The sequence below is a fragment of the Diadema setosum genome, chromosome 10 (genome assembly GCF_964275005.1).
Source record: "Diadema setosum chromosome 10, eeDiaSeto1, whole genome shotgun sequence".
Taxonomy (NCBI): Eukaryota; Metazoa; Echinodermata; class Echinoidea; order Diadematoida; family Diadematidae; genus Diadema; species Diadema setosum.
Window position 1 is genome coordinate 33,680,899 of NC_092694.1, and position 25,775 is coordinate 33,706,673.

Sequence of the window (25,775 nt, forward strand, 5' to 3'; positions counted from 1 at the left end):
CAAATTGCAGGAATAACTACATACATATAAAATGTAAAGATAAACCCCTCCCCCCTCTCCCCCCCCCCCCCCCACACACACACACACCAACACACTGCTCAACAATTGCACAATATTTAGATGGCAAAGTTGGTCAGTGGAAAACAACATGTTGCTTCAAACATTTCTTAAAGGAGCAGAACATGAGATATTGTACTACACATCAGTTGCGGAAAACTAGTTCGTGATGAGATGGCAAAACAGAAGAAATCAAAGTCCTTGCCACGAAATGATTCTGACCTTTAAAAAAAAAGAAACATTTTGTGTGTGATTTCACCTGGGAGATTTAACAACTCCCTCTGCAATTAGTGACATATATGTACCATTTGAGGGTAAAAAGAGGGCTACACGTACCTTTTATTTCAGAAATTGACTACAAAGTAATGATCGTATGCCCACACTTTTCTGTGTCTCTACAGAATGAAAGAGAAATTCCTCTTTTTTCCCCATTCTCTTCTACATGTAGTTCTATATTTAGTAATGTGGTGGGCTCGTAACTTTCTTTTGCTCTTCATTTTTAGTGCTTGGTCAAATGCGACTATAATCTTCTATACTCTGGCCAGATGAAAGGGAAAAGATATAATTACATAAAACTCTCCAAATCTACTTACAAACATGTGTTGTGTTAACCATTAGAATTCTCCTGAGAATTATATCAACTCTGTCAATGTAAAAACACACTCATCTCTTGCTAACTTCATTCTTCTTTTCTCCTCCTCAATCTCTTCCTCCTCTTCTTCTTCTCTCCATCCTTTGTCACCTCCTTCTATCTATCTTAATTTTCGTCTTTTCATAAGTCCACTGTATCATACATCTACATTGTATCTTTACTTCTCTGCATCAGCTTGTCTGTGCATATATCTGTGTGTGTGTGTGTCTGTCTGTCTGTATGTATGTCTCCTCTCTCTCTCTCTCTCATTGGAGAATGTTTGCGGGCGCTGCTTTGTGCTCGGACAAAAGTTGTTGTGATCTTTAAAACACCCTCCGCATGGACAGGAAAGCGGGTTGCAAGGACAACCTCCAAGGCCTTCTATTCATGTTCCATGTCATCATATCACTACACACTCAAGTACATGTTTTTATTTGGACAATAAACAAAGCTACTAGATGCCTCTCAAAGGAATTCATAAAAGCTGTGCTGCATTAACCTGTTCCTTCCGCAATTCTCCGAGAACCTTCAATGCTTGAAAACAAGATTCTTTGTGCTGGTCGGCAAAGAATGGACAGGTTTATAACAGGCCTGTGCAAAAGCAGTCAAGCAGTACTTGATGTACAGTGTATGTATCCCCTTTCTATGGTCAACTGCATGTGGCATTGAACATTGCAAAATATTGATCAGACATGGGATATGAATGGAGCTTGCACACGGCTCACAAACCCTTTAATTTATACACTAAAAGGGCGTACATGTCGGATCAGTGAAAGCCACAATCTTGTAAGCGCAGCCTTTATTGCTACGCACATCCTCATATAAGCTTTACTGCAAAATCAATCACATTTTTACATTATGACAATGCAAATTACACCAAAAAAGCATGCAGTTTTGATACTGAAAAAAAAATTGAAATTGATAGAAGAAAGTGTAGGTTTTATGTACAGTACATCAAAGTCATGTTTTTCTGGTAAGCATTCATACCACAAACAAACATGAATTTTAGACCACAGATGCAGACACTCCTGTCTACATTTTGGGGAACCTCATACCAGATTCAAGTATACATTGTATGAGTTGACACTACAGCAACCTAGTATAGCAGGTTCCTGTAAGGAACAGGTTATTACAAAACAAAAAGAGAGAGAGAGAGAGAGGGAAATAATACTCACGTTAAACTCATCCTCATTTCCTGCCTCAAATCGTCCATCCCCGCTGCCCAGCACAATATCCTCCGACTTTCCTTTGTCGCCGTAAACGGTGATGGAAACTGTGGCATCAGTGCCTGCCGCTGGGTTGTCATCGGTAACCACCCAGGCACGCCACTTGCCACCTGAGAAATCATACAAGAAATACCAGATACATGTATGAGCAGAACACACTTCTACTTGAAATGAAGTTATGAAAATCACATGTATATCCAGAAGATAGTAATCCACTGCAATTGTACTCTGCACAATCTTCTTGCAGTGAATTTATCAATTTATGTTCCATGCTGTGCATAAGCTACACCTGTATACATTGAACACTGGTTAGTTTTATTTAAACCATTTTTGTAACTTTGTACATAAAACTATACATGGGCCTGAGGTACTTGACTATGAGTTGGCATGTAATTTCACAAGCATTCCGGCATAATCTTTTTCCGTCTAAAAGGTACATGTATGAATAAATATCTTGGAAATTAATAAATGAATAGAAAATCAATCAATCAATATAATAATTAATCATGCAACTGTTAAAGAAATCAACACAGGGGAAATAAAAGTGACAGACCCAAATAAACGAAATTATGAAAAGAAGGAAAAGAAAGGGCTCAACGGCTGTCATGTATGTAGAAATCAAATCAAATCATTTTCTCACGAGATTTCTTGACGATCTTCTGCGGCGGTTGTCCGGCCACATCCTCAGACTTTCGCCGGGTTGACTGGCGCGTCCCCGCCGCGCCCTTGAACGGGGAGCTGTCCTGGTAGGGGGCGGGCTTGAAGGAACCAGTGGCGGGGAGGGCGACAAACAGATCGGGGCCCTGGAAAACCGCGGACAAGCTCGGAACCTGTGATCAAAAATGAAGCAATGACAAAGAGGATGCATCAAATTTACTATATTGATTTTACAAAAAAGCATATTTATTGTCCAAAAACAAAAGGAAAAAAACGAAAATCATGGGCGAGAGGGGAAGAGAAAGGGACACAAGGGCATTAAAAATGCAAAATTAGTGAAAACTACAATATCATTCACTGCAGATATGTCTTCCAAATAGGAAATGGTATTGAATGCATGACGTATCGAAGTGATGTGACCATAACTGCTTACTAAAGCATTGTCGTAACACATTTTTTGTGTAGGATAATGAGTTCATATCTACTGCAGCTAGTTTGGCCTGCAAGGAAAGAACAAAGTATTTGAGTATTGTAAAGCAAAATATTTTTGAGGCATGACATTTTCACGAATTGCCACTGGCAGTCAATGCACATAGAGTATTATTTATTCATTTATTCACATTTTCTTCAAAAATACAGGATAAGTCTCGTTCAAGCCAGAGGCCTGCTTTTCAAGAGAGCCCTGTAATTGTACAGATGCATTTTGCATATCACGATAAAATTATACAATGAAATAGAAGATAATACAACAAATGACAATTCAAAATACAAAAGATTAAAGAAACAGACATAGTCAAAACCTTACACAAGACAAGAATTTTCCCATGCAATTCAAATTTGGTAATCCTGGCTCTCGTGAAATTCTCAAAAATTAAAATGCACACGAACATTTCTGGTGTTACATTGTACAGTTCAATGTAAGTGTGTGCCATTGTAATAAGAAGTCATGTTCCTGGATTGTCACACATTTCACACTTCATTTGAAACCCACATGACAAAACACAGTTTGAATGGGGAAAAAAAGCAGGGAGAAATACAAAAAGTGAGTAGAAAAGTGGCTACAAATATTCAGGGATAAAATGTGACCCGCTACAACAAAAGGATCCTAAAGTCGCTGACGGGTGAGCCGAGAAAATCGAGTTTGAAGTCAGATCACCAAAATCTGTCAAAAACGTTCGGACTTCTGTTTTTAACATAATTTTGTAGTCTAATGTATCTTCTATCATCTGCCAAAATTGCTCAGGGTTTGTTTGTTTGTTTGTTTGTTTGTTTGTTTGTTTGTTTGTTTGCTTGTTTGTTTGTTTGTTTTTAACCAATAAGACATGATCCCTAAATTTCTAAATGTGTGAATTAATTAGTGATATATGAAATTACATTGTTAGCCAGTTTGGATGTATTTTTCTTTCAACAAAAATGGGTATGATTTAAACATAAATTGACAACAAATATAATTTTCCTCTTGACTACACTTCCAAATTTATGTTCTCATTTCATTTTGCAGTGTAAGTTTGATCAAAAGATGCTTTTCTTTTACGTCAATAATTCTACCAATAATATTTATATTTTGGTTGAATGTCTCCTTTCTTCAAGCTCTTGAAGTTTCAATCAATAAGAATGACAATGACAATAATGTAAGATTAATTGAATACTCTCTCATTTGCATCGCAGAGGAAAAGTTTTTATGTGGCTCAGCCAAGAATCTGCTTTAACTTGATATTTGTTTTGTCAGGAAATCCAGCAAAAAGCAGCTGTAATTGAGCATTGGTGGAGGCCACCAGATGTTGAAATGTGATTTCATAAACCATCAAACACTCTGCACTGTCAAATATTCAAATCATCAATCATGTACACACCCACTATTCTAGGAATAGGATCCCTGGAGAAATTCTACTGTCCAACACAAAGGTGCATTGTGTATCATGTAACAAAGGTGTATTGCATAATTGATGCAATGCAGTTCTACAAAATATGATGGCTTATTTCCAGCAGCAATTTGCAGTATACTATTGTATGCCACTTTAGGGTAATGACACTGTCATGCAATGTATATTTCATTTGCTTGCAGTTTTTTTGTTTTCTATTTTTTTTTTCTTTGTTGAAAGTCACATCCTGCTAATTACATTTAATTCTACTTTTAAAGCATGACCAGTGGGATGTAACCAAGAATAACCCATATTTGTGCACCAAGCAAAGCTGTGTGTCTATTACCAGTATATTGGCTATTGATATGCCAGGCCCCTATAAAAAGTATCCTACTGGAGAAGAACTTTTCGTAGTGGAGTTGTGTAAGCAACCATTATTTTTTTTAATCAATGTCAGTAAACTAATAAATAAATGAGTGAATAAATATGCAAAACACACTGTAGTGTCAACACACAAGTGATGAAAACAAAATAAATATATATTTTTAGCAGACATTATATCACTCAACTATTCAATCATTACAACAACATCAACAAAAAATAAAACAAGAGGTACAAATTGTCTGTATGGGGTACCACCCACACCCAAAGACGGAGGCATGTAGCAAATTGATTTATGAAGTGCAAGAGCTGAATCGGCATCAAAGCTGTCTTTTCAAAGTGGTCACTCGTGACTTGAGGGTATAAACTATTGATTTCAAGCATACGTCCGCTTCATTCACTTACATGCAGGGAGATGAACAAAACAACAACAACACAAGGTATTCATTGCAGCCTGTTACACATTTCTGTCATATTGCATAAATATGTACATACACGTACATACTGTATAACAAATTCCGGACTGATTAAGTTTTATCAAAAGTAGGAGCTGCTAGTTTTGAATGGCACACAATAGCTAAAAATTGCATGCAAGTGGGGCAAATATGTTGGGCCTACAGGCATTCCTGTTTCAGACATTTTCTCTCTCTCGTGCACACACACCTATACTGAGTATACACACAATAAACACACACAAAAATACACACCTCAACACCCTCTATCTCTCATTCTCTCCCTTCCAGCACTATCTAAACTCCTCAAAAAAAAAGGTTCTGCAAGTCCAATTTGATATATCATATTTCTCTTAAAACTACATCATTTCATTCAAATGTGACATCATAAGAAAGCCTCATTAATTTTCTTTACAACGACAACTCTCTTGTTTACATTATGTATTCCTGGAATGTGCAGTATGACTAAGTATGGGGAAAGGTCAAATGTGAAATGTTGCAAAATGGAGCAAACATGTTACAATGTATGTCAAACAGTGTAGTTCCCATCTGCTTTGTCGTTTCAGGGAAGGAATGTGCTTGAAAAGAATGCATTGTGACATTATCATTAGATTCCAGGCTTCATCCATGAATTAAAAACTGTAGTAGTATCTGCAGATTAAAATTAAATATAAAGGATGACCCAAAAAATCATCTAATGTCTACGAAATGGGAGTTTTTGAATGTGCTCTCATTTCAGCATTGCTTATTCCTGTGGCCTTTTTTCATCATAACTGTACATTATCAATAGCAGAATTTGATCTGTCCCCATACTCAGCTGTTTTGCACATTCCAAGAACACCCAATCATACCAAGTGAGATGTCATTTTAAAGATAATTATACAGGCTTTCTTATGATGTCATATTTCATGAAGATAATGCAGGTATAAGAGAAATATATCAAACTTAAATTGCAGAACTTATTTTGAGGAGTTAATCTCTCCCTATCCTTCTCTTTCATTCCTATCACCCTCTTGCTGTCCTTTGCACTCTTGTTTTCTCAAAATACTGTACGAGCTGAAATTTTCGCAGTGGTTTTATTTTCGTGAATTTCGCAAATTGCCTTTGAACTGCAAAAATAAAAACACGTGAAAATAACAACCCGCAAAAACAAAACATGTAATGTATCCCATCCTGTGCTGCGCCTAGCTAGCCTTCAACTTGTTGACTGTGCACATACGTCGCACAGTACAGCTAGCTATGGCTGTTTAAAGTGCGTTCAGTCTACTCTTGCAGCTGCATTCTTGGTGTTCGCCTGTCAATGTCCGGCACAAATTTTGAAAGTCCTTGTAAAGTATTTTTTTTGTTAATATTTGTTTTACTCTGAAATTGAGAAAGTACTAGTACTAAATACACGAGTAAGGTACTTTTAGTTTAGACAACTATAGTTTCTTCGTGAGAGTTCGAGTAAGTTCAGTTAGACCTTCGCAACCGCGAAATGAACAACACGCGAAAATGTCCTCCAAGTAGCAATTCGCAAAAATGTCTGTACGTGAAAATTTCAGCTTGTACAGTATATCTCTTTCAAATCCGCTTTCAACTGTAAAGCCATTCTAAAGCCATTCATCTAGACACTTAATTGTTGTCATATTTCTCATTGAAATTAATTTAATGTTGGATTTGACTGGATTTTATTGATTCCCTTTGAGATCTTAATATGTTTATCTGTCAGTTTATGTCATTTTACAGTTGAACCTCTCGTATCCGGACAAGTCGGGACCGGGGCACATCCGGATAAGGGATTTGGCCGGATACGGGAGACTCAATGCTTTATACATGTACATATAAACGAATACACATGTACTGATGTAGCCCATTGTAGTACCACATGTAGTAATGTGTATACTGCAACCTTTTCATTGTTACATTTGGGGATGTTTGGGGATGTTAAAATGTCTGAAGGTAAGCAATTTGGAAGGAAATTTGATGAAATGTATGTTAATCATGTTGGAAGTAATATGTAATTCATGTGTGTTTGTTTAGGAGTTCTCAAGGAGTTGGGAATCCCCCTTTCCTCCCGTAATTATTAAAAAAAAAAAAAAAAAAAATCACGGCGAGATTGCGTCCGTATAATAGAGAGATCCGGATAAAGGGAGGCCGGATAAGAGAGGTTCAACTGTATTTCAAATCATATTCAGTACCCTCTTCTTTTAAATGTTCAGGTGCCCAGACACTATTAGCTTCCCTTGCCAAGTTTCTTTTATCAACATTATTCAGTAATCTCTCCAAACTTCACCATGTTGTAGACTAGCAAGCCCACTTCAGTGTAGCAATGTGCCCCAGTTGAACCAGAAGGTCATGGCAAAACAATAATGATATAGGGGGATTATTAGCTATTGAAAGTAAAGCTCTATAAAATCAGAATTTGTTTCCACACATTTGTTTCAACTGGCAAAGAAAACCCTCCAGCATGTGAGCCAATTGACCGACAAAACAGAGCAAGGGTAATAAATGATTTTTACTCGTGCTTTTCCCATAAAACGGTCAATGATGTGTGTACTCTCCTAGGTAATTATCTTCAGAGGGATATGTTGTCCGTAAATGTCCAATCCCAGCGTATTATGACCTGTTTAATGCTTTTCTGAAAAGCTTTAATCTCTCGCAATCTCTTGCAATAACCATAAGTCTGTTTGTCTCTTTATACATGTTTTATAGAACATACAGCTCTGTATATCTTCCTCTCGAAATGTCTTTTATTTCTTTTTCGATGTCATACACGTACCTTTGTACAATCTCTTTTATCCTCCTCTACTTATTGCTTCCATGTCTAGGGGGAAAAAATGGTCCAGCATCATCCAGAATCTTGTCCAAAACAATCAGCTATTACAGCTCAGTTATTTTGTTACTATGGCAACCCTGGATGAGGAGGATGCACATGTCAGAGTACAACGAGGACCCACCCAACGGAGGCCCCTAATGGGTCTTTGGAGTCCATTGTACATAGTCCCTGATAATGATGATTTGAGCTGTGGCAAGAATTATGGCAAGGCCGCTACTTTTGTATACCGTTCATACAATATACATTTATCAGCCGACAGCTCCCCTTGAGAAAATGGCAGAAATATCATGTAGTCATTAAAGTACAGTTGAACCTCTATTATCCGGCCTCCCTTTATCCGGATCTCTCTATTATACGGACGCAATCTCGCCGTGATTTTTTTTAATAATTAAGGGAGGAAAGGGGGATTCCCATCTCAATCTAACAATGGCGACCTACAGTCGACTTTGCCGAGTACGTTATTTTCAAGATCTACTTGATACATTTCTTAATAATTATTTAGGTAAATCATTCCAAGAATTTATAAAAGAAAATAATTTCATTCTTGCAAACACGAACCTCTATTTTGGGGTCTGTTACTGAGTGTAACAATGAAAAGGTTGCAGTATACACATTACTACATGTGGTACTACAATGGGCTACATCAGTACTGTATGTACAAAGCATTGAGTCTCCCGTATCCGGCCAAATCCCTTATCCGGATGAGCCCCGGTCCCGACTTGTCCGGATACGAGAGGTTCAACTGTAATATCAAAGATGATAAATGGTGATATAATTGTGAAGTGGTTATATCAGCTGACGAGGACTGAAAAAGATGATGATAATGAAATTAAACTGTTGATAATGATGATGACCATCCAGGAGAAAGATCACAAAGATAAATTGATGTGAATATAAGTCAATAATCCAATTCAAAAGTAGAAACATTCACTGAAATGTCGTTTCCAAAGGAGCCTCTGATATTTTTACATGTGCCAGGCTATGCTTATTCAGTTCTAATCTACCTAGTTGCAAGTCTTATGGCTGAATTTCATGCTGACTGCACAAATTTCCTGAGCCCATCATATATCACATGCAGAGTAATATCAAAATATCAATGTCTGCAATACTGACCTGTTAAAAATTCCGCAAACAAGTGCATTATTAGAAGAAAGCCATTCCAGAGAAAGTTTGATACAGATTAATGTACTTGCATTAATCCCTTATACCAAACAGATATTCATCACAACCTTTTTTTTTTCTTTTTTTCTTCTTTTTTTTTAGTATTATGCCTTCATTAAAGACCTTTTTAAGCATGAAGACTTCCATTTCATTTTAAACACATCATGCCATTTTTCCAGGCATTGAGTTTAGACATCGACTGCATCTGTGCAATGCAATGTCATTTCTCAGAGAACAGTGTCCACTTGGAATAGATACCATGATCTGACTGCCAACTGTAATTTTGAAGAAATCTACAACTACAGACGTTACAAAGTGTCCAGTTCCCCCTGTACAGTTGCATCTCAACGTTCCTACTCGAGTACTACAAAATCTGCCTTCACTACCACGCCAATCCTCACGTAATACCTGCTCTGCCTTTAAATTCTACGATCGAGTCAACCAGATAATGCTTAAGATTCTTCTGTGTGTGTTGCATTCATATTCTGTCTCAATTTCCTACGTCCATAAAGTAATGCATATAATATGGCCTTTAATACCCACAGATGCGTGATGCAATTCTCTCTTGTCCATACTTGCTCCCCCCCCCCCCCCCGATATGATGAAGATTTCTACTTTATTTTATTTCTTTTATCTTGAGTGGATGCATATTCTGCTTTTAATTTCTATCCTTGAGTGCTAGGTTGCAGTGATTCCCATTAAAATCGAGTGAAGCTCCTTGTTCAAATCTTTACATAACTCTATTAAAGGGACTGTACGGTACTGGTTGAGGTGGGGATTCATGTTTTGAACATTCCTAAGTGAGATAATGAGAAACCTCTTATGAAATATGAAAGAGCATGTAATTTTAAGAAGGATTCAATGTTTATTTGATGAAAATTGGTTTTCAAATGGCTGAGATATCCAAAAAAAGTAAAAATAATAAAAGGCGACAGGCCACGCCTTTTATTAGGAACTCTTTGTTTCACCTTGTTTTTGGATATCCCAGCCATTTCAAAACCGATTTTCATCAAATAAACTTTTGACACCCCTTAGAATTGTATGCTCTTTGACATCTCATAGAGTGGTTTCTGAATATCTCGCAAAACGTTAAAAACTAAATCCTCACCTCAACCAGAATTATACTGAAGACATTATGCACGGCTTTAAAGGGATGGAATAGTTTTGGTTAAGATGGGGCTTTAGATTTCGAACGTTTTGTGAGACAATGAGGAACGTCTTATGAAATATGAAAGAGCATAGTCATAATTCTGAAAAAAAAAAAAAAAATCAGTGAAAATTGATGTAGAAATGGCTGAGATATTTAGATCAAAGCCATCCTAACAAGAACACCCAGCTTTTATTAGGATCACTTTGTTTTACTTAGTTTTTGGATATCTCAGCCATTCTAAAGTCGATTTTCATAAAATAAAGTTTGAATTCCTCAAGAATTGTATGCTCTTCAACATTTCAGAGAGTGGTTCCCAAGTGTCTCTCACAAAGTTAAAAGCCGAATCCACATCTCAACCAATACTATACCACCCCTGTACATAATAATAGTCACTGTTGCAGTGAGGTTTTATGGTTGCACTGCAGTACAGACAGAGTTATGTCATCGGCATTTTAACACACTGAAACTCTTCATATTATGCTTTGTCATTCTGGCTAGCAAGTCCCCCGGGCATCCATTTCACAAAAGTCTATAATGAGAGACATCTTGCTCCTTATAAGACACACTCAGGATTTTCCTTCTCTTTGAAAGTCTCTCATAGCTACATATGAGTGACTTTGGCCATTCTGAGAGTTATGTAAAGATTTGTATGCAATGACTTCATATAAAACGGACCCCTCAAGTGCTTCCTTCATGCTTGTCACAGTTGCCTGGGAATGTAACTGTTCGCAAAAATAGTGATTAACATGTTGAGGATGGACTGATTTTGCTACAACACACATTTCCCACAGACACCTGTGTAGACTTATCTGTTTTCTGAAGAAAGTGAAAATTCAAGAGCTTTTTTTTTATTTGTTTTGATCCTGTGAACTATTCAATTCTACTCTAGCCAGATACTACACATTCACTGAGCCTAAAAAAAAATAAATAAATAAAAATATAAAAAATCATACAAAATACTATCTTTAAAGGGTAATAAAGGCATGCATTATTTCACAGGTACTAGTCTGTACCATAATGCAGATTTATGACATTTGTAGGTCATTTCATCTTAATAGAACAATGACATTACAGTATGATGCACACTAATTTTGGAGTCATTTGTTTTCTTTCTAGTGTACATGTAACTTAAGAACTACAATGTACATTTCTTTCTTCTCTACAGTGTTACTTTGTGTCAATCGATCACAACACTTGTACATCTTGTAAATCGTCACTATAGTTAGAAGTGTGTAATTCTAAAGTTGCAGCAATAAATTCAATTTGAATTTCTGTTTTAACTGTAAGATTATGCATCACCCTGTACATCTTCTCTCAACAAGTCATGAGGACTTTTAAATTGAAGAGGAAAGAAATTGGTGCAGTTCATTTGTTGTACAATACCGACAAAGAGGTAGAAGCAAAATAATGAATTAAAATAAAACATCAAGGAGCACTGAACTACAGTAACTTCTTCTTATTAGATCAAATTTTTTTCTTTCAGTCATTTCACCTTAATGTAATGAAGTCGATACAATAATGAGATCACCATCACCCAGCGAAGGATCGCATCACACTCACAACCGAGGATGGCGCACAACAGACAAAAAACAAACAAACAAACAAAACTGTTAAGAATTGGAATGGGTACAGATACATTGTACAACAAATGTCAAATGTACAATATTTCTTCTACTTTCCACAACTTGCCCAGAACTCCAAACACCTGGAATTTGAGGAATTAAAATAAACTTTAGATCTTATTTCTGAAAGTTTCTTAGCTAAAATGAAACCTAAAACTGAGCAAATAACGGGGAAAAAAAATGATCATCAAATCTTGTGTTCTCCTTAAAAACAAACAACACACAGACATATACATACCAAAAAAAAATAATAAAATGAGTCTGAAGAGATTCCTTTTGTGGCAATTTATGCAAGTTGCACAGCTTGTGGTTGAGGCAAAATCCACTGTTGGGGAAAATGCTAGCTGTTCTTTATTGAAACTCTGAGCTTTGGTAAATGAATAAACACAGGTTTGTTTAATGTGACACACAGACCTTCATGTTGTCAGTTTTGAGAAAGAGCGGTTGGAAGAAGAGAGCAGGCCCAGAGAAGGAATGCACTTTTAACTTAAAAACATGGTAGCAAACATCAAGTACTTATTACAACCTATTTTGCAACAAATTGAAATCTCTCAAATCATTTTGCCAGGCTACAACAAATGGATCCAGTGTCGAGGAGGGTCAATTTTCTGAAAATGACATGACATTATTTCCTCACTCTTCCGCTTTATAACATGACCCATAAGAGAAGACAGTTGCGGAGATATTGATGATTTTATGAGACCATGTCGTCGCTTGAGAATGATAAGGGCGTTAAGTTGTCACTAAACCCATAGTGTTCAAGACAACTTAACGCCCTTCTCATTCTCAACAGACGATGTGGAGCGGTGCAGGAAATCAGCGTTTCGAGAAAACCGCCTTCAAAGTTTTCTTTCCCACGCAATCGTGATCACGGGCACGCAAAACAGTTTTGACTGATTGACAATGAAAGGTTTGCTCAAAGCAACCTCCGCGATGTTCATTCAAGCTTAGCGCCAGCAGGCTACACACAATTTTTCTGCATTACAGACAGGAGCTGGGTTTCATTCCAGTGGACGCTTACCATATTTTAACAGCACTGCAGTTACTCTGAGAGCTGAAAAGGCATTTTTTTTTCAGAAAAAAAAACTGAATTTTTACTTTTCCTGCCCTAGACATGTGTAGTACCATTCTGGAATAACAGCATTTTCTATGAAACTCAGTATTTTTGGCAAAAAATAAAAAAATAAAAGAACAAAATACTACCAAAAAGTAACAGTTGGCATTTTTGCAAATACATGGCTTTATAAAACCACTTTGTAGTATAGTTACACAGATGGCCACGGTTAGAAAAAAGTTAGTAAACTTGCCTTCCACTCCCCTACTAAAAAAAAAAAAAAAAAAAAAAAAAGTAAAGTAGGTCTTCACATATTGCAGGTACCATACATGATTGATTTATGACCTGGAAATGCCTTTATGACCGTATCAAGGGGAAAGCTGTAATCTTCCCATATTCTTTGTCCTTGTCCTTTTGCACTTGCTCATAAAGGCTAGAAACTCTAGTAGCAGCACTTGTTTTTATCTATACATTATTTTCAACCTGCACAGGGTAAGTGTTATTCAAGTATTTAATATACTGCCATGAGGCTCTCTTTCCAAAAGAGATGGATATATATTTAAAGGGACTGTACAGTACTGGTTGAGGTAGAGATTCATATTTTGAACATTCCTAAGTGAGATAATGAAAAGCCTCTTATGAAATATGAAAGAGCATGTAATTTTAAGATGGATTCAACGTTTATTTGATGAAAATTGGCTTTCAAATGGCTGAGATATCCCAAAAAGTGCTAATAATAAAAGGCGACATGCCCCAACTTTATTAGCATCTCTTTGTTTCACTTTGTTTTTGGATATCTCAGCCATTTCAAAACCGATTTTCATCGAATAAACTTTTGATACCCTTTAGAACCGCATGCTCTTTGACATCTCATAGAGTGGTTTCTGAATATCTCACAAAACGCTAAGAGCTAAATCTTCACCTCGACCAGAACTGTACACACCCTTTAAAGTCGATTCTATCCGCTGACAATCTCACCCCCCCCCCCCCCCCACCATCTCCTCCTCCACCCTTTGCCTTCCCCTGCTCCCTAGATGATCCAAGGTTGTGCAGGTGTAGCAAATCTCTTTTTCACCCCAATTAGGGTAGCTGCTTCTTTCCCATTAGCAACCTAAATGGCCTCACATTCGGGTTGTTCACACACGCATAGTATATATCTTAGCCTCTCTACGAAGAGTTGCCCCATAATCCAAGATGTGGAAAGGAAGTCACGCTCCGCTAATATTTACCTGGACAGGCTGGAGTTTAAAGTGGCGAGAGAGAGCACGAGATGAGCTGTGTTTACCCATAAAAAAAAAGAAAAAAAGCTGAATCTCTCTGTTTTAGTGTCCCAGCATGGATGGGTGAGGTAAGGATTAATTGCACCCACCAATAAAGTATTCATTATGCATGGCCGAGTTTCAAAATGCTAATAGCAGCTAGGTTCACAATTGAATACAGGTTCACTATGTGTGAAACACACTGCACCTGTATTAAACCTGCTAGAATATTTCATGTTCTGAAAATCCCTCTCACAGTTACAAATATCCCATTACACTCCAATTGTGTTTCTGCTAATCTTATGAAGATGTGAAAACTTTACCCAAATTACACATGGTGCATTCTTTTGCCCTCCAAGTAAACAACAAAACAAATAGTATAGTATTGACTGTATCATTTGTATGTGCACGTGTGTGTGTATAATCATCTATGCATTTTCTTTCAGATTGATGTTATATGATTTTTATTACATTCATTTTACTTTTATTTACATTATTAATGCAAAATCAATCAACATAATGATAGAATGAAATATATAATTCCTTTACAATTATTGATTAGGACTGATTTTACAAAATTTCATTTGCTCAGGTTTATCAATCACTTGCACAGTGTGTGACGGTGCAGTATGGTTTGTGAAAGTCAAAGTCACACACACTCATTTGGTTGAGCAAATTTGTGGTTTTAGCAAATTCATACATGCTTGCTATTTTATTAAACTCCTATTCTTCCATTTTAAACTGGCTACATCTGAATCTAAATGATTTTATATTTAACAAAGTGAGATTTTAACTACTAGACACAAAGGAATTCATTAATTATTTTACTTTGTAACTCTCTGATTGGTTCATTGTACTTGTACGCTGATTTCCTGGAAACTGAGAGTTTAATGTAGATGCAGTGTCCACACAAAAGTCAAGTCCTGTTTAAGCCTCTAAAGCACTTATGATTAGAATGTGTCAAAAATTGGAATGAGCATTCCTGATGAAATGATGAAGTACACCATACAATGGAAATGAATACTCTTGAGAATATTGTTTCACTATAAACAGAAATATAAGCATTTAGTGTCACTATACAAATTAAAACTATAGACTGGCTTTGTATATTTTCTATAGCAGCATATTAATAGTACCTCCTCCACCCCCATCCCCCCCCCCCCATCAATTCCTCCATCCTTCCTTCACACTCCAATTTGATTTGATACAACATGCATGGTACTCCGGATATTTCATGGTCACACAACATCTTGGTTTTTCCTTAGTTTTTCCTTAGTCCCACTAATTGCCTCTCTTTATTCAGTGATATCTCATTAAAGATAAAATAACAACACCTTACACCGCAGCTCAGAATTTGTCAGTTTTTTCCCTTTTTTGTATAAGGGATTATTAGCAGAAAGCTTGCGAATCCCTCAAGGACAAATTCATTAGCAGCATCGTCAGCAGTCAGGAATAGATGCCTCTTGATATTGTTGCAGGGAGATATCAAAAAGGCAAGTAGTAAGGGGAAACAAAGAGCGATATGTACAATATATTTTTATGTGTGTAGGACTAGGGGAGTAAGTTGAACAATGTGTGGGTCAGGCGTGACATAATGACTTTAAAGATTGCAGCTAGTCTTGACAATGGGACCTTGGGGTGACAGGAACTACTGAATAATTTGCTCTGAATAATGATTAAAATGGATATGTAGTGAATTTAACCTTCCATTCATGGGCTCCAGCAGTAATTACAGTAATTCTCACCATGCTAATTTTCATGACCAGTTTATAGTACATAATCCATCCAATTCAAGGCTAAAGTTTTTCAATTTGCATGAATTTCTCTTCCTTCTTTCTATTATGTTTGCCTCAAAATAGTCGTGATCCATCCTCATTTTTCTGAATCAAGGCAAATGATCATTTAGAAGAAAAAATGGCAAATCAGCATAGGCAAACGGAGCTTTGAAGCAAATTTCTCTGGAAGAGATTCCAATTTAACACATCACCTGACATAGCCTTTAAGAGCTACAAGAGTTAATGAGGATGCCGGAGGTAGAATAATGAGGGAAACTGAGAAAATAGGGTCTGCTTCACGTGGGGAAGAGGCAGATTGACAGGAAATTATGCTGCATCCAATGCCATTAAGAAACAAAACAAAAAAAGACACAAGAATATGTACAGTCTGGCAGACATCAGCAATAACTCGAAAATTGTGTCAAAGAATGTACACTGACAGTGATCCTTATCACGTTTTTCATTCGCATTTTCAAAAGAAAACATTGAAGTACGAATTATCAAGAGGATCAATAACGCTTTAACATAAACACTGAGACAGTTCCATCTTCAAAAGCCTAAGGGTACAAGTACTTATATACTCATGCATGGATCTGTATGGCATGTCTGTGTGACAAGAAATAATTCTTTTTTTGTGTGTGTATGTGTGTGTGTGTATGTGTGTGCGTGACGAGCTGAAGAAGCCTCATCATGAATCTTCTAATTGTAGACAAATCCATTGAGTTTGGATTGCGTGGGCATGTATGAAAATTATCTGCACTAGATATAATCACAATAGCCTAGCAGCAGTTTACCAAGTCAAATATACAATGTAAATAGTATGCTGTTAGAAATACTATAATAACTATTATTGATCCTAATCTGTATGTCTGTTCTAGGTCTGGAGTTATACATGTGTACCTTGCTCTCTTAAAAAATAATCATACTACAGTTCGACCTCTATTATCCGGCCATGTCGGGACCGGCGCTCATGCGGATAAGCAAATTGGCCGGATAGGATATGGGAGACACAATTTTAATGTATATACATGTAGCTGCCGTCCAAGCTGCCGTCCCAGTGCACTGGCAGCTAGGCAGGTAGTGTACCCCGCAACGGTGGTGTAATCTATGCTAGCCCGCGCAAAATTGTAGTCCCTTCTTCACAAAAATAACTATGTGAAAATCATAATGTTTTACCTCATTAGATATTGAGAAACCTATCATGCACATCTTATGAAATTAGTGAAATAGATCCATGAAAGTCACTGTTTTTTCTCAATTTTTGGATGAAAAAAAAGTCCTTCACTGCGTGAACGCGTATGGATAATAGAGATTTCCGGATAAAAGGAAGCCAGATAATTGAGGTCGAACTGTAATAACAAAAATCCAATGGAAGTATGGTTGACAAATATGTTTTCATCTTTTGTCTTTGATGTGCTCAAGCACTGAAACCATACTGCCTGATTAACTTCATGGATACTAACTAATGAGTGCTGACTATGAAAAAGATCACAACGGATAAGCAAAATAGTTCTATATTTTGTTACGACCAAAATCACTCTGAGAATGATCGCACAAAAGAAACAATCAACTAATGTTCAGGCGGTTTATTAACAGTGATATTGTGGGTACAGACTCGTAATCGGTTTTCACATCAGTACAATAATGATCAATAAAACAATTATAAATCGGTAGTGAAATCACTTACAGCCAAATTTGAAAGCAAGTAATCCTTTGACAGTGTCCAGATACGATGTTCGATGCACCGATGAATGATCCTTGACGCACCGATGAATGGTTCCTCCGACGTAACTCCAAAGGCACTGGGTGCAATAATCCACTTTATAAATCCAGGGTAAAGTCCACGATAAACAAGGTGTACGTCCACGGCGAAACGTGCAAAATCCAAACGTTATGACGACCCCGTCCAGTTGATGCGTTGAATGATGATTCACTTTATAATGTCCAGCAAGGAATCCAGCCCGTCACAGCTTTGCCGTAATAATGTCCGTTGACACTAAAATATGGAGTCTCTCTCCAATGTAGGCAAATTAATTCTCTGCAGGCAAAATGTCTCCCAGGCCTTATCTCCACAAACACAGTTTGTATAGCAGGTCAGCAGGTAACACAGGACTGACTATAACAAGTCGCTTCAGAGCCAGAAGTGACGTAACTCTCAGAGCAGAGGTGTTGGGTACTCTGCCTACTTCAGAATTTCTCCAGCTTATATATTCATTCACCCCTTTCTAGTACATTCCGTAATTTTCTCCAACCTGGGGCTACATACCTGAACATACTAGCAAGTCCAAATTCCAGGAATCCTGGATGACTCACTGCCTAATATGTGCATAACATCATTGCCAAAATTAACTACCAATCACATTGGGCTACAAGGGCAGTGCCTCATTCAGCCAGCACTTCCTAGAATTTTCTGGAATGGGTTAAATCATTCTAGATTGAGTGAGCTATAATGTATTTCCTGTCACATGCATACATGTACTGTAGCTCTACATTGTATACCATGTAGAAAATTCTCCACTGATCTGGTCAGCCTGTATGTACTATATCTATTTCATATAGAATGTTCTCCATTAATCTGGTCACCCTGTGTACATACACATTAAACAACCATGCATACATCCTTGATACATGTACATAACTACTTGTGTGTACATTTGTGACAGGTTATTACTGGCTTCATCTACCTCATATAAAAGTATTAAAGTACCTGGTAGTAAAAGTATCGACAATATGAGCTCCCTCGTGGAGACTTGGTACATATACATATATATTTAATAATCTTGTTTATATTTTTCTAAGATTTATAATGTCTGTTTTATGTTTAGTGCTGTCTGGGGCAAATTATTTGTATAGGGCCCCATTTTTCTCTCTCTTCTTTCTTTCTATAAAACAACAACAATATTTGCTTTAGGCAGGTCTGCTCATCCTACCATGTATCATCTTGTTACTTCTCACAAAACACAAATATGAAAAGAACTGTAAGAACAGACCTGAAATCTGAAATGTCTTCACATCAAGTTCATTAACATGTCCTAAGAAGAGGCATTTAGGATCAGACACAGAAATGAATGTATGGGACTGACCTTTCTGCCATCTGCTGTACACAGCTTCTTGATGGGAACCCTGAAAGTTTCACTGATGTCGGCCAGGATGTCTTCGAAACTTTGCGCTGTCCGTCGATTCAGCAGCATCATATGTTTTGTCTGTGGGTCGCCATTCATCATCACTATGATCTGATGGTTTAACAATAAAATGAACATGAAATGGCAAACATCAATCAGGGAAAAGAGACACAATTCCTTTGGCTTTAATAGCATAGTTTACAAACTCCTGTTCATACATGTAAACCAATACAGACTGTACATCTTCAAAAATCTCAAGTAGGTTCTCATTCTTTATGGTAGTAGTTGAACACAATATTTATGGAATTCAAAGTACATTGTTATGCTGTACATTGCAACAGCCACATACATTGTATACCACGGTAAACAAAAAAAAAGTGGATAATTGATAAAGTTCATAATGTGAAAACAATCACATAGACAGCTTAAAAAATTGTAGAAATGAACTCATTTTAGCATAGTGATTTTCTTTATGAATAAAAGATGACAATATCTTTTTAAAACTTTGTAAAGACCATAACTTCCTCATTTGGGGGTAGCATTCTACAATTGTACTCCAACCTGCTCATTACATTATCAGCGAAGATATACAGAGCAATTCTTTCTAGCAAACTGATTTTTTTTTTAGAATATCACCTGTGCCTCATTTCTTCATGACACTTTTAACTTGTACCCACCTTCTTTGGTGTATTTGGAACGCGCTGGGTTGCATTGCCTCCATTCATCATAGGGGGCGTTCCATTCACTTGTGGGGGTGACACCGAGGAGCTGCCATTGGCCTTGATGGGAGGGAGGCCGTTTTGGTGGTAACTCATGGATGCAGCCACCAGCTTCGCTTCATGCTTGGAGGGGAGCTTTGCATTGCGCCAGGCCCTCGGTTTATGTACCTTGTCAAGATTTAGGGGTTTCTTCTTGCGGTCGGAGACGACGTAAGACCGCCCGTCCTCCAGGTCAGTGATGTCCTTGACATCGTGGACACCCCCGGGCGTGTAGACGTTGCGGGCGCCAAACGGGAGGGCGACCTTCGTGGTCAATTCTTGGAGGAGGGCATCGAAGCTGGGATAACGGCGTTTGGTCACTGCCAAGCGCAGCCCGCTGAAATTTGTATCGTTCTTATAGAAGGTGATCACCTTGGCCTTGGCCGCAGCTGCACGGGCCTTCGCCTCTGCAGCTGCCCCAGGGCCCTTCTGGGGATTCATGACTGTCCTGTGCTATCCTCTGGTCTCACAGTTTTTGCACTTGATCTCAATATTAACACGGCCATCCTTCCTGATTGCACGCTGATATTACAATGTCCATGTCCCTGTAGAATAACTTGACACAGAAACAAAACAAAATTCATTCACCTTTGAAAGAACCTATTGGTGTCATTTTGCAGTATAATACTCAATGTACATAAACCATTATGGATAATTATTTGAAATAAAACCAAAGAAATCAGTCTTTGAATTTAAAAAAAAAAAGAAAAAAATATATATATACAAGTCATATAGGTATATATTTTTTTTTACAGGGATTGTGGTTTTATCTGAAGCATGCAAAAAAAAAATCATAATCAGACAAAAAAAAAAAACACATACTCACTTGTGCTTATGTAAACTATTTCTACCATTAAACCAAATCATTAAAATTTCTTTGCAGGAAAAAAGGCAATTATCATCTTGTAGATTAGAATCACTACAAATTTCCTCATTTTGGATAAAAAGATAGGGGCCTCTTTTACAGACATGGTAATAAAGGTAGTGCACCTCATAAAAGCACACAATCTTTAAAGAAGTCAGAACAATGTGTCCCAGTGATATCAGAAGATTTTCATAACATACTGACTTTTTTCTAAAACAAAGTGCGATAATTTCAATCTTAAAAACTTTACAGAGTGTGATGCAGCAGTACAAATGGCTAAAGATTCACGAAACTACATACAATGTAGAACCAAATAAAATTAGAACAGAAATTCGGCAGTTCTCAACATTCATGCATTCTCACAAAACAGCGATACTAGTCCTGAACCACATACAATGTACCATACATGCCATACAGACTGTATTTAGCAAGTCTAATTTTTCGTGAATTGGGACCTCCTGACAATTTCGCGAGTGGTTAAATTTGTGATTATGGAGTACAGTACTGAACGGAAAAATGTATGCGCCTCACATTCCTACCTAAGTCTGATCTATGCGTTTCTGCTTTGATTTCTACCCTACATCATATCACAGTCAACTTTAACACTCAGCACATGTTACTGCACTTTCAGAGTCAATTTCGTGGAGTCGTCAGTCACTGCGATACATTTTGACACAGAACACGACAATCTTCCGGAGAAATTCAAGCCAAGAAAGCTGGCGAGTTGATGAGTTGGCAAGACAAGAAAGAATTCAATCACTCACAGCACGGATCCAACAAAGTGATGATAACTGAGAGCAGAGAACTTTTTTTCCCCCTTTAAAAAAATGTAAAAACAAATCTTACTGCATTTATCATGAAGACCATTTCACCGCCCCTGTCATTTCACAATCAATTTAGTTAGGAGCAAACATGCGCATACAAAGTACAAGAGTGTACTCAGCCACAGAGATGAGAAATCGGACAAATACTGTAGTTTTCCACCAAACAGTTAAAGGTAGGCATCCGGGAGAAACTGCGATGCTAAGTGTTCAAGTTACTATGAATACAACACTGTTATTTGGCGGTGCTCGACTCAGGTTTCAGCCGGTACATGTAGTTTAGGCGCCAGACAAAACACCTCAAAATGTCATTCCCGTTCCGGTCACACCGAAGTATAAAAAGCCAACAAAAGCGAACAAAACAAATAAACCGAGCACTGTGTGTCCCCACAACTTTTGCTCCCACCGCACCCACTGCCCTGTCATCCCTCTCCTCCTTCCGTCTGTTCAATAAATGTATGTCGATGAAGGAGATTGTCGCCGCGGTAACCAACAGGATACCATTTCTCCCATCTCATCTGACTGAGACAGCCAGTGAATGCATTGAGGCAGCTCCTCGGTTTGGGTGACGTTCCCAATCGCCATGGATACCTCAAAAATATAGAGGATCTCTTGGCGTGCTAATTGGAGGAGACAGAACGACTTTCCGAATTGCCATGGCAATAAAGGAAACATTTATATGCCTGAAATCCTCATTCATGATCTCGGAAGCAGTTTGAGAGTTTTTCTCTGAGACATAACATCAAGTAATTAACATCATATCACTCACAGGTAAATTTCAAGTTGCCATCGAGCCAAGGCTTGAATCTATTTGGTTTGTAGATTGCATGGCACAATTTGTTATAAACTATAACTTAATGTCTAGCACTTTTAATAAGCAACTGCAATTTGCTACCAGATATTTTCCCCTTCCTTTATGTCCTTGTCAGATTGATCCATAATAAGCAGTGATGTCATGACAAGGTAGATGTAGATAGAGCCATACATAAGACAGCCATTTATTTTTATCAAACACACTGAAAAAAAGAAAGGAACATGTTGTCTACTATTCACTGTGCTACAAACTGTTTCTCATATTAAAATTTCAGAAAACAAAAATTGATTTTTTGCAAAACAAAAAAAAAAATCACAGAAATTAGTGGTACATCTTCCATAATGATGATAACAAAAGTGAAGATGCTTAACTCATGGAATAATCAACCAACAAGTATAAAATGTAACAGAAATGTTATTCCCTAACATAAACAATTAACAATGCAAGCAATAGGGCAAGTCCAAGATAATGTCCCCTCAGATGCTCAAAATTCATCTTGATTTTATCAAAAAGTTATTGATATCATCTTGTAGCCAAAGAGTTAAATCATATGTTTCCAGCAAAGAAAATATTGAATTATGCAAATTTATGCAAGAAATATGGCCTTGATTTGCATAAATCAAAAACAAACCTTACGTATGGGACAAATTATAAATATTCATCTAAAATCAGTTGAATTTGTCCTTGACCTAGTTCCTTTATGGACATGACCCCTGTATGAGTTAGTATAATCTGCAATTGGTAAGACAAGGTCAGCACATTAATTATGCAAATTATGCACTTTCCCAGAACATAGTGTCCCATACGTAAGGATTTGAGTATGTTTTTTTAAGTTTTTTCTGAAGATTTGTAACATTGACCAATCATACTTTAGGAAGTTCTAATTTATTCATTTCAACTCCAGATTAGCAAAACTAAATGAGGAAATTTAATTAGTCCTTCATCTTATAACTAATTAAAGTTTGCTTACGTATGGGACAAATGCCTTACGTATGGGACATTACATGCAAAGTGAATGGGAAAACCGCCTTTTGACATGGATGCTATATGTCCTTACATTTGTTTGGTTAATGGTTATCTTTGCACCTACTCTGAAGAATATGTCTATATATCTGCCTCTCCTACTCAGATGACCTCAGGGAGAGTGTAAGAACAGCATTATTGAGTCATTCTATGATTAAGAAAGGAAAATAAAGAATATTCATTTATACTTGTAATTTCTTATTTTCATTACAGGCTGTGCAGCTGGTCTTGAATTAACATTCCCCGTTAACATTTTGATATTGGACATTTTCTTAATTCAGTTATCATTTTCAACTTTACCTCTCTACAAAATGACTTTGTCCAAGAATGGGATTCTCTGAGTGTCATTTTAGGTGCAGTACACTGTTCAGCATGTACCACAGGTTGTACAGCCTCAAAAGCGAAATCAAAACAATTGTGCTTATGGCGCGCATCAATGACAACATTATAGGTCTTACTGAAAAGAAAAATCACTTAAGGTGTGAGCAGGTAACTTTGTCATTACTTGAGTTGATAGCAAAGGAAAAACCCTATGAGAGTACACTTGTACTTTTTATTTTGATATGATTGTTAATATTTCAACTGTTCACCCTCAGAATATGTCATGACTTATCAAGGTCATGAACATGATTTCTGAAAATCCTGTAAAATGAAGACTATAGTTTACATTTGCTATAAACCACAATATCAATACTGGTTCTGTGGTTGGAGTGCTAAAAACACAAATTACACAAACAAATAGGAAATTCAATTTTCTTTTCTATTTTGTGTTTGAAGAGACAGATGTGCTCTGAGACACCTTCATCAACTCATACTTACTTTGTACCCCACATCTACACAATTATCAACATACACTGCAATCTGGTAGTGTATGATCAAATGAGGTTATTAGAATTTATTCAAAATTGTAATTTGCAGATCAGTGAGTTACTTAAGTGTTTCAAATCTAGATTTGAATGTGCAAATGATAATCTTTCCTGTATCACTACACAAGCATGTATGTATGTACAAAGTAGCACAAATTTTGTCGTCTTTGGTTTCATAGACACGAAGCCAAGCAATTTGAAAAAAAAAAACAGAAACAGCATTGGTACATACATTCTTCTATCTCCTTAAAATCTAAAACTTTCATTAAAATTTGATTGATATTGCAGTTCAGCTAAAATTCACATGGCAAAACATGATGATTACAGAGCAAAATGAAGTACTCTTGTTGTTGTGTTTTGTGCTGCATTTCAAACAATTATAAAGCTTTATAAAAACTTAGACAACTTGCAAGGTAAGCCTAGAGCTACTGAAAGTACCCACTTCAAACTGTATCTGCAAATACATTGTACATGACATTTGATTCTAAAGTTGAAATTATCAAGACTACAAATTAGTTATTGTACATGTACATGTATGCTATATCAAGGTCACAAGCTAGAATTTGCTCATTTTTTTTTTCATTTGATGAAAAAATATTGACTAGAGTAATTACAAATGGGCTAGAAATAGAGTGTCAGTATACTATATCTGCATGTGTAGACATCATGAGGACAGTGTTAATGCATGACGGAATCCAAACTAAGACATTTAATTGTAAATTGATAATTACTTTTATTTGTTTTATTATAGCTTTTGCTGGGTACCTGAACCGGGAAAGTACCCACTTAGAAGTCTATTTCATTTGTTACATGTTGTAGCATGATTTGTGGAACTAAATATGACACTATGGGGAAATTTAAAGTCATTCCCATGAATGCATTTGTGCACTAAAGACAAATGTCCCATACGTAAGTTGAGCCATGTCCCATACGTAAGGTGTACTTTCGTTAATTAAACCAACTTCATGAAAATATGCTTTATTCTTTTGCAGTGAAACTTTGCTGAAAGATACTTCAGTATTGTACCTTTCTTCACTTCCAAACAGAACTTGATCAGTAAGGTACTTTCAGAGAATTTTCAGTTCAAACTTTATTTTGAAAAATCCAGTTTTTCTCTGGTCCCATACGTAAGTTGGCATATTTTTCTTAATAAAATAATCAACCCAAGGTCAAATGACACCAAACTTAAACACAATATTCTTCTCAAGGATACCAGTCCTCCTGATGATAAACAATAAAATCCAAGTGCTCCTTCATTACTTTTCAGAGGTTTGAAATCTCTGAATGTCCCATACGTAAGGTGCGCGATATCTTGGACTTGCCCAATAGCAATTTAACTTAACAGAAACATGTACACTCAAATGCAGAGCTCTTACTAGCAATAAACACTTTCAAGACAAA

The 25,775-nt window shown here is 36.9% G+C and overlaps 1 protein-coding gene across 1 annotated transcript in view; it reads right to left on the minus strand.

Annotated features, from left to right (window-relative positions):
* Window positions 1–20,461, minus strand: part of LOC140233960 (uncharacterized) — a 143,299-nt gene extending 122,838 nt beyond the window's left edge. The window contains exons 1-4 of the mRNA XM_072314048.1: window positions 19,905–20,461; window positions 19,189–19,338; window positions 2,555–2,744; window positions 1,864–2,024 (exon numbers count right to left, since the gene is read on the minus strand). Of these exons, the coding sequence (XP_072170149.1) occupies window positions 1,864–2,024; window positions 2,555–2,744; window positions 19,189–19,338; window positions 19,905–20,426 (1,023 nt within the window). The 5' untranslated portion in view covers window positions 20,427–20,461. The remainder of the gene's footprint in view (window positions 1–1,863; window positions 2,025–2,554; window positions 2,745–19,188; window positions 19,339–19,904) is intronic.
* Between the last annotated feature and the right edge of the window lie 5,314 nt (window positions 20,462–25,775).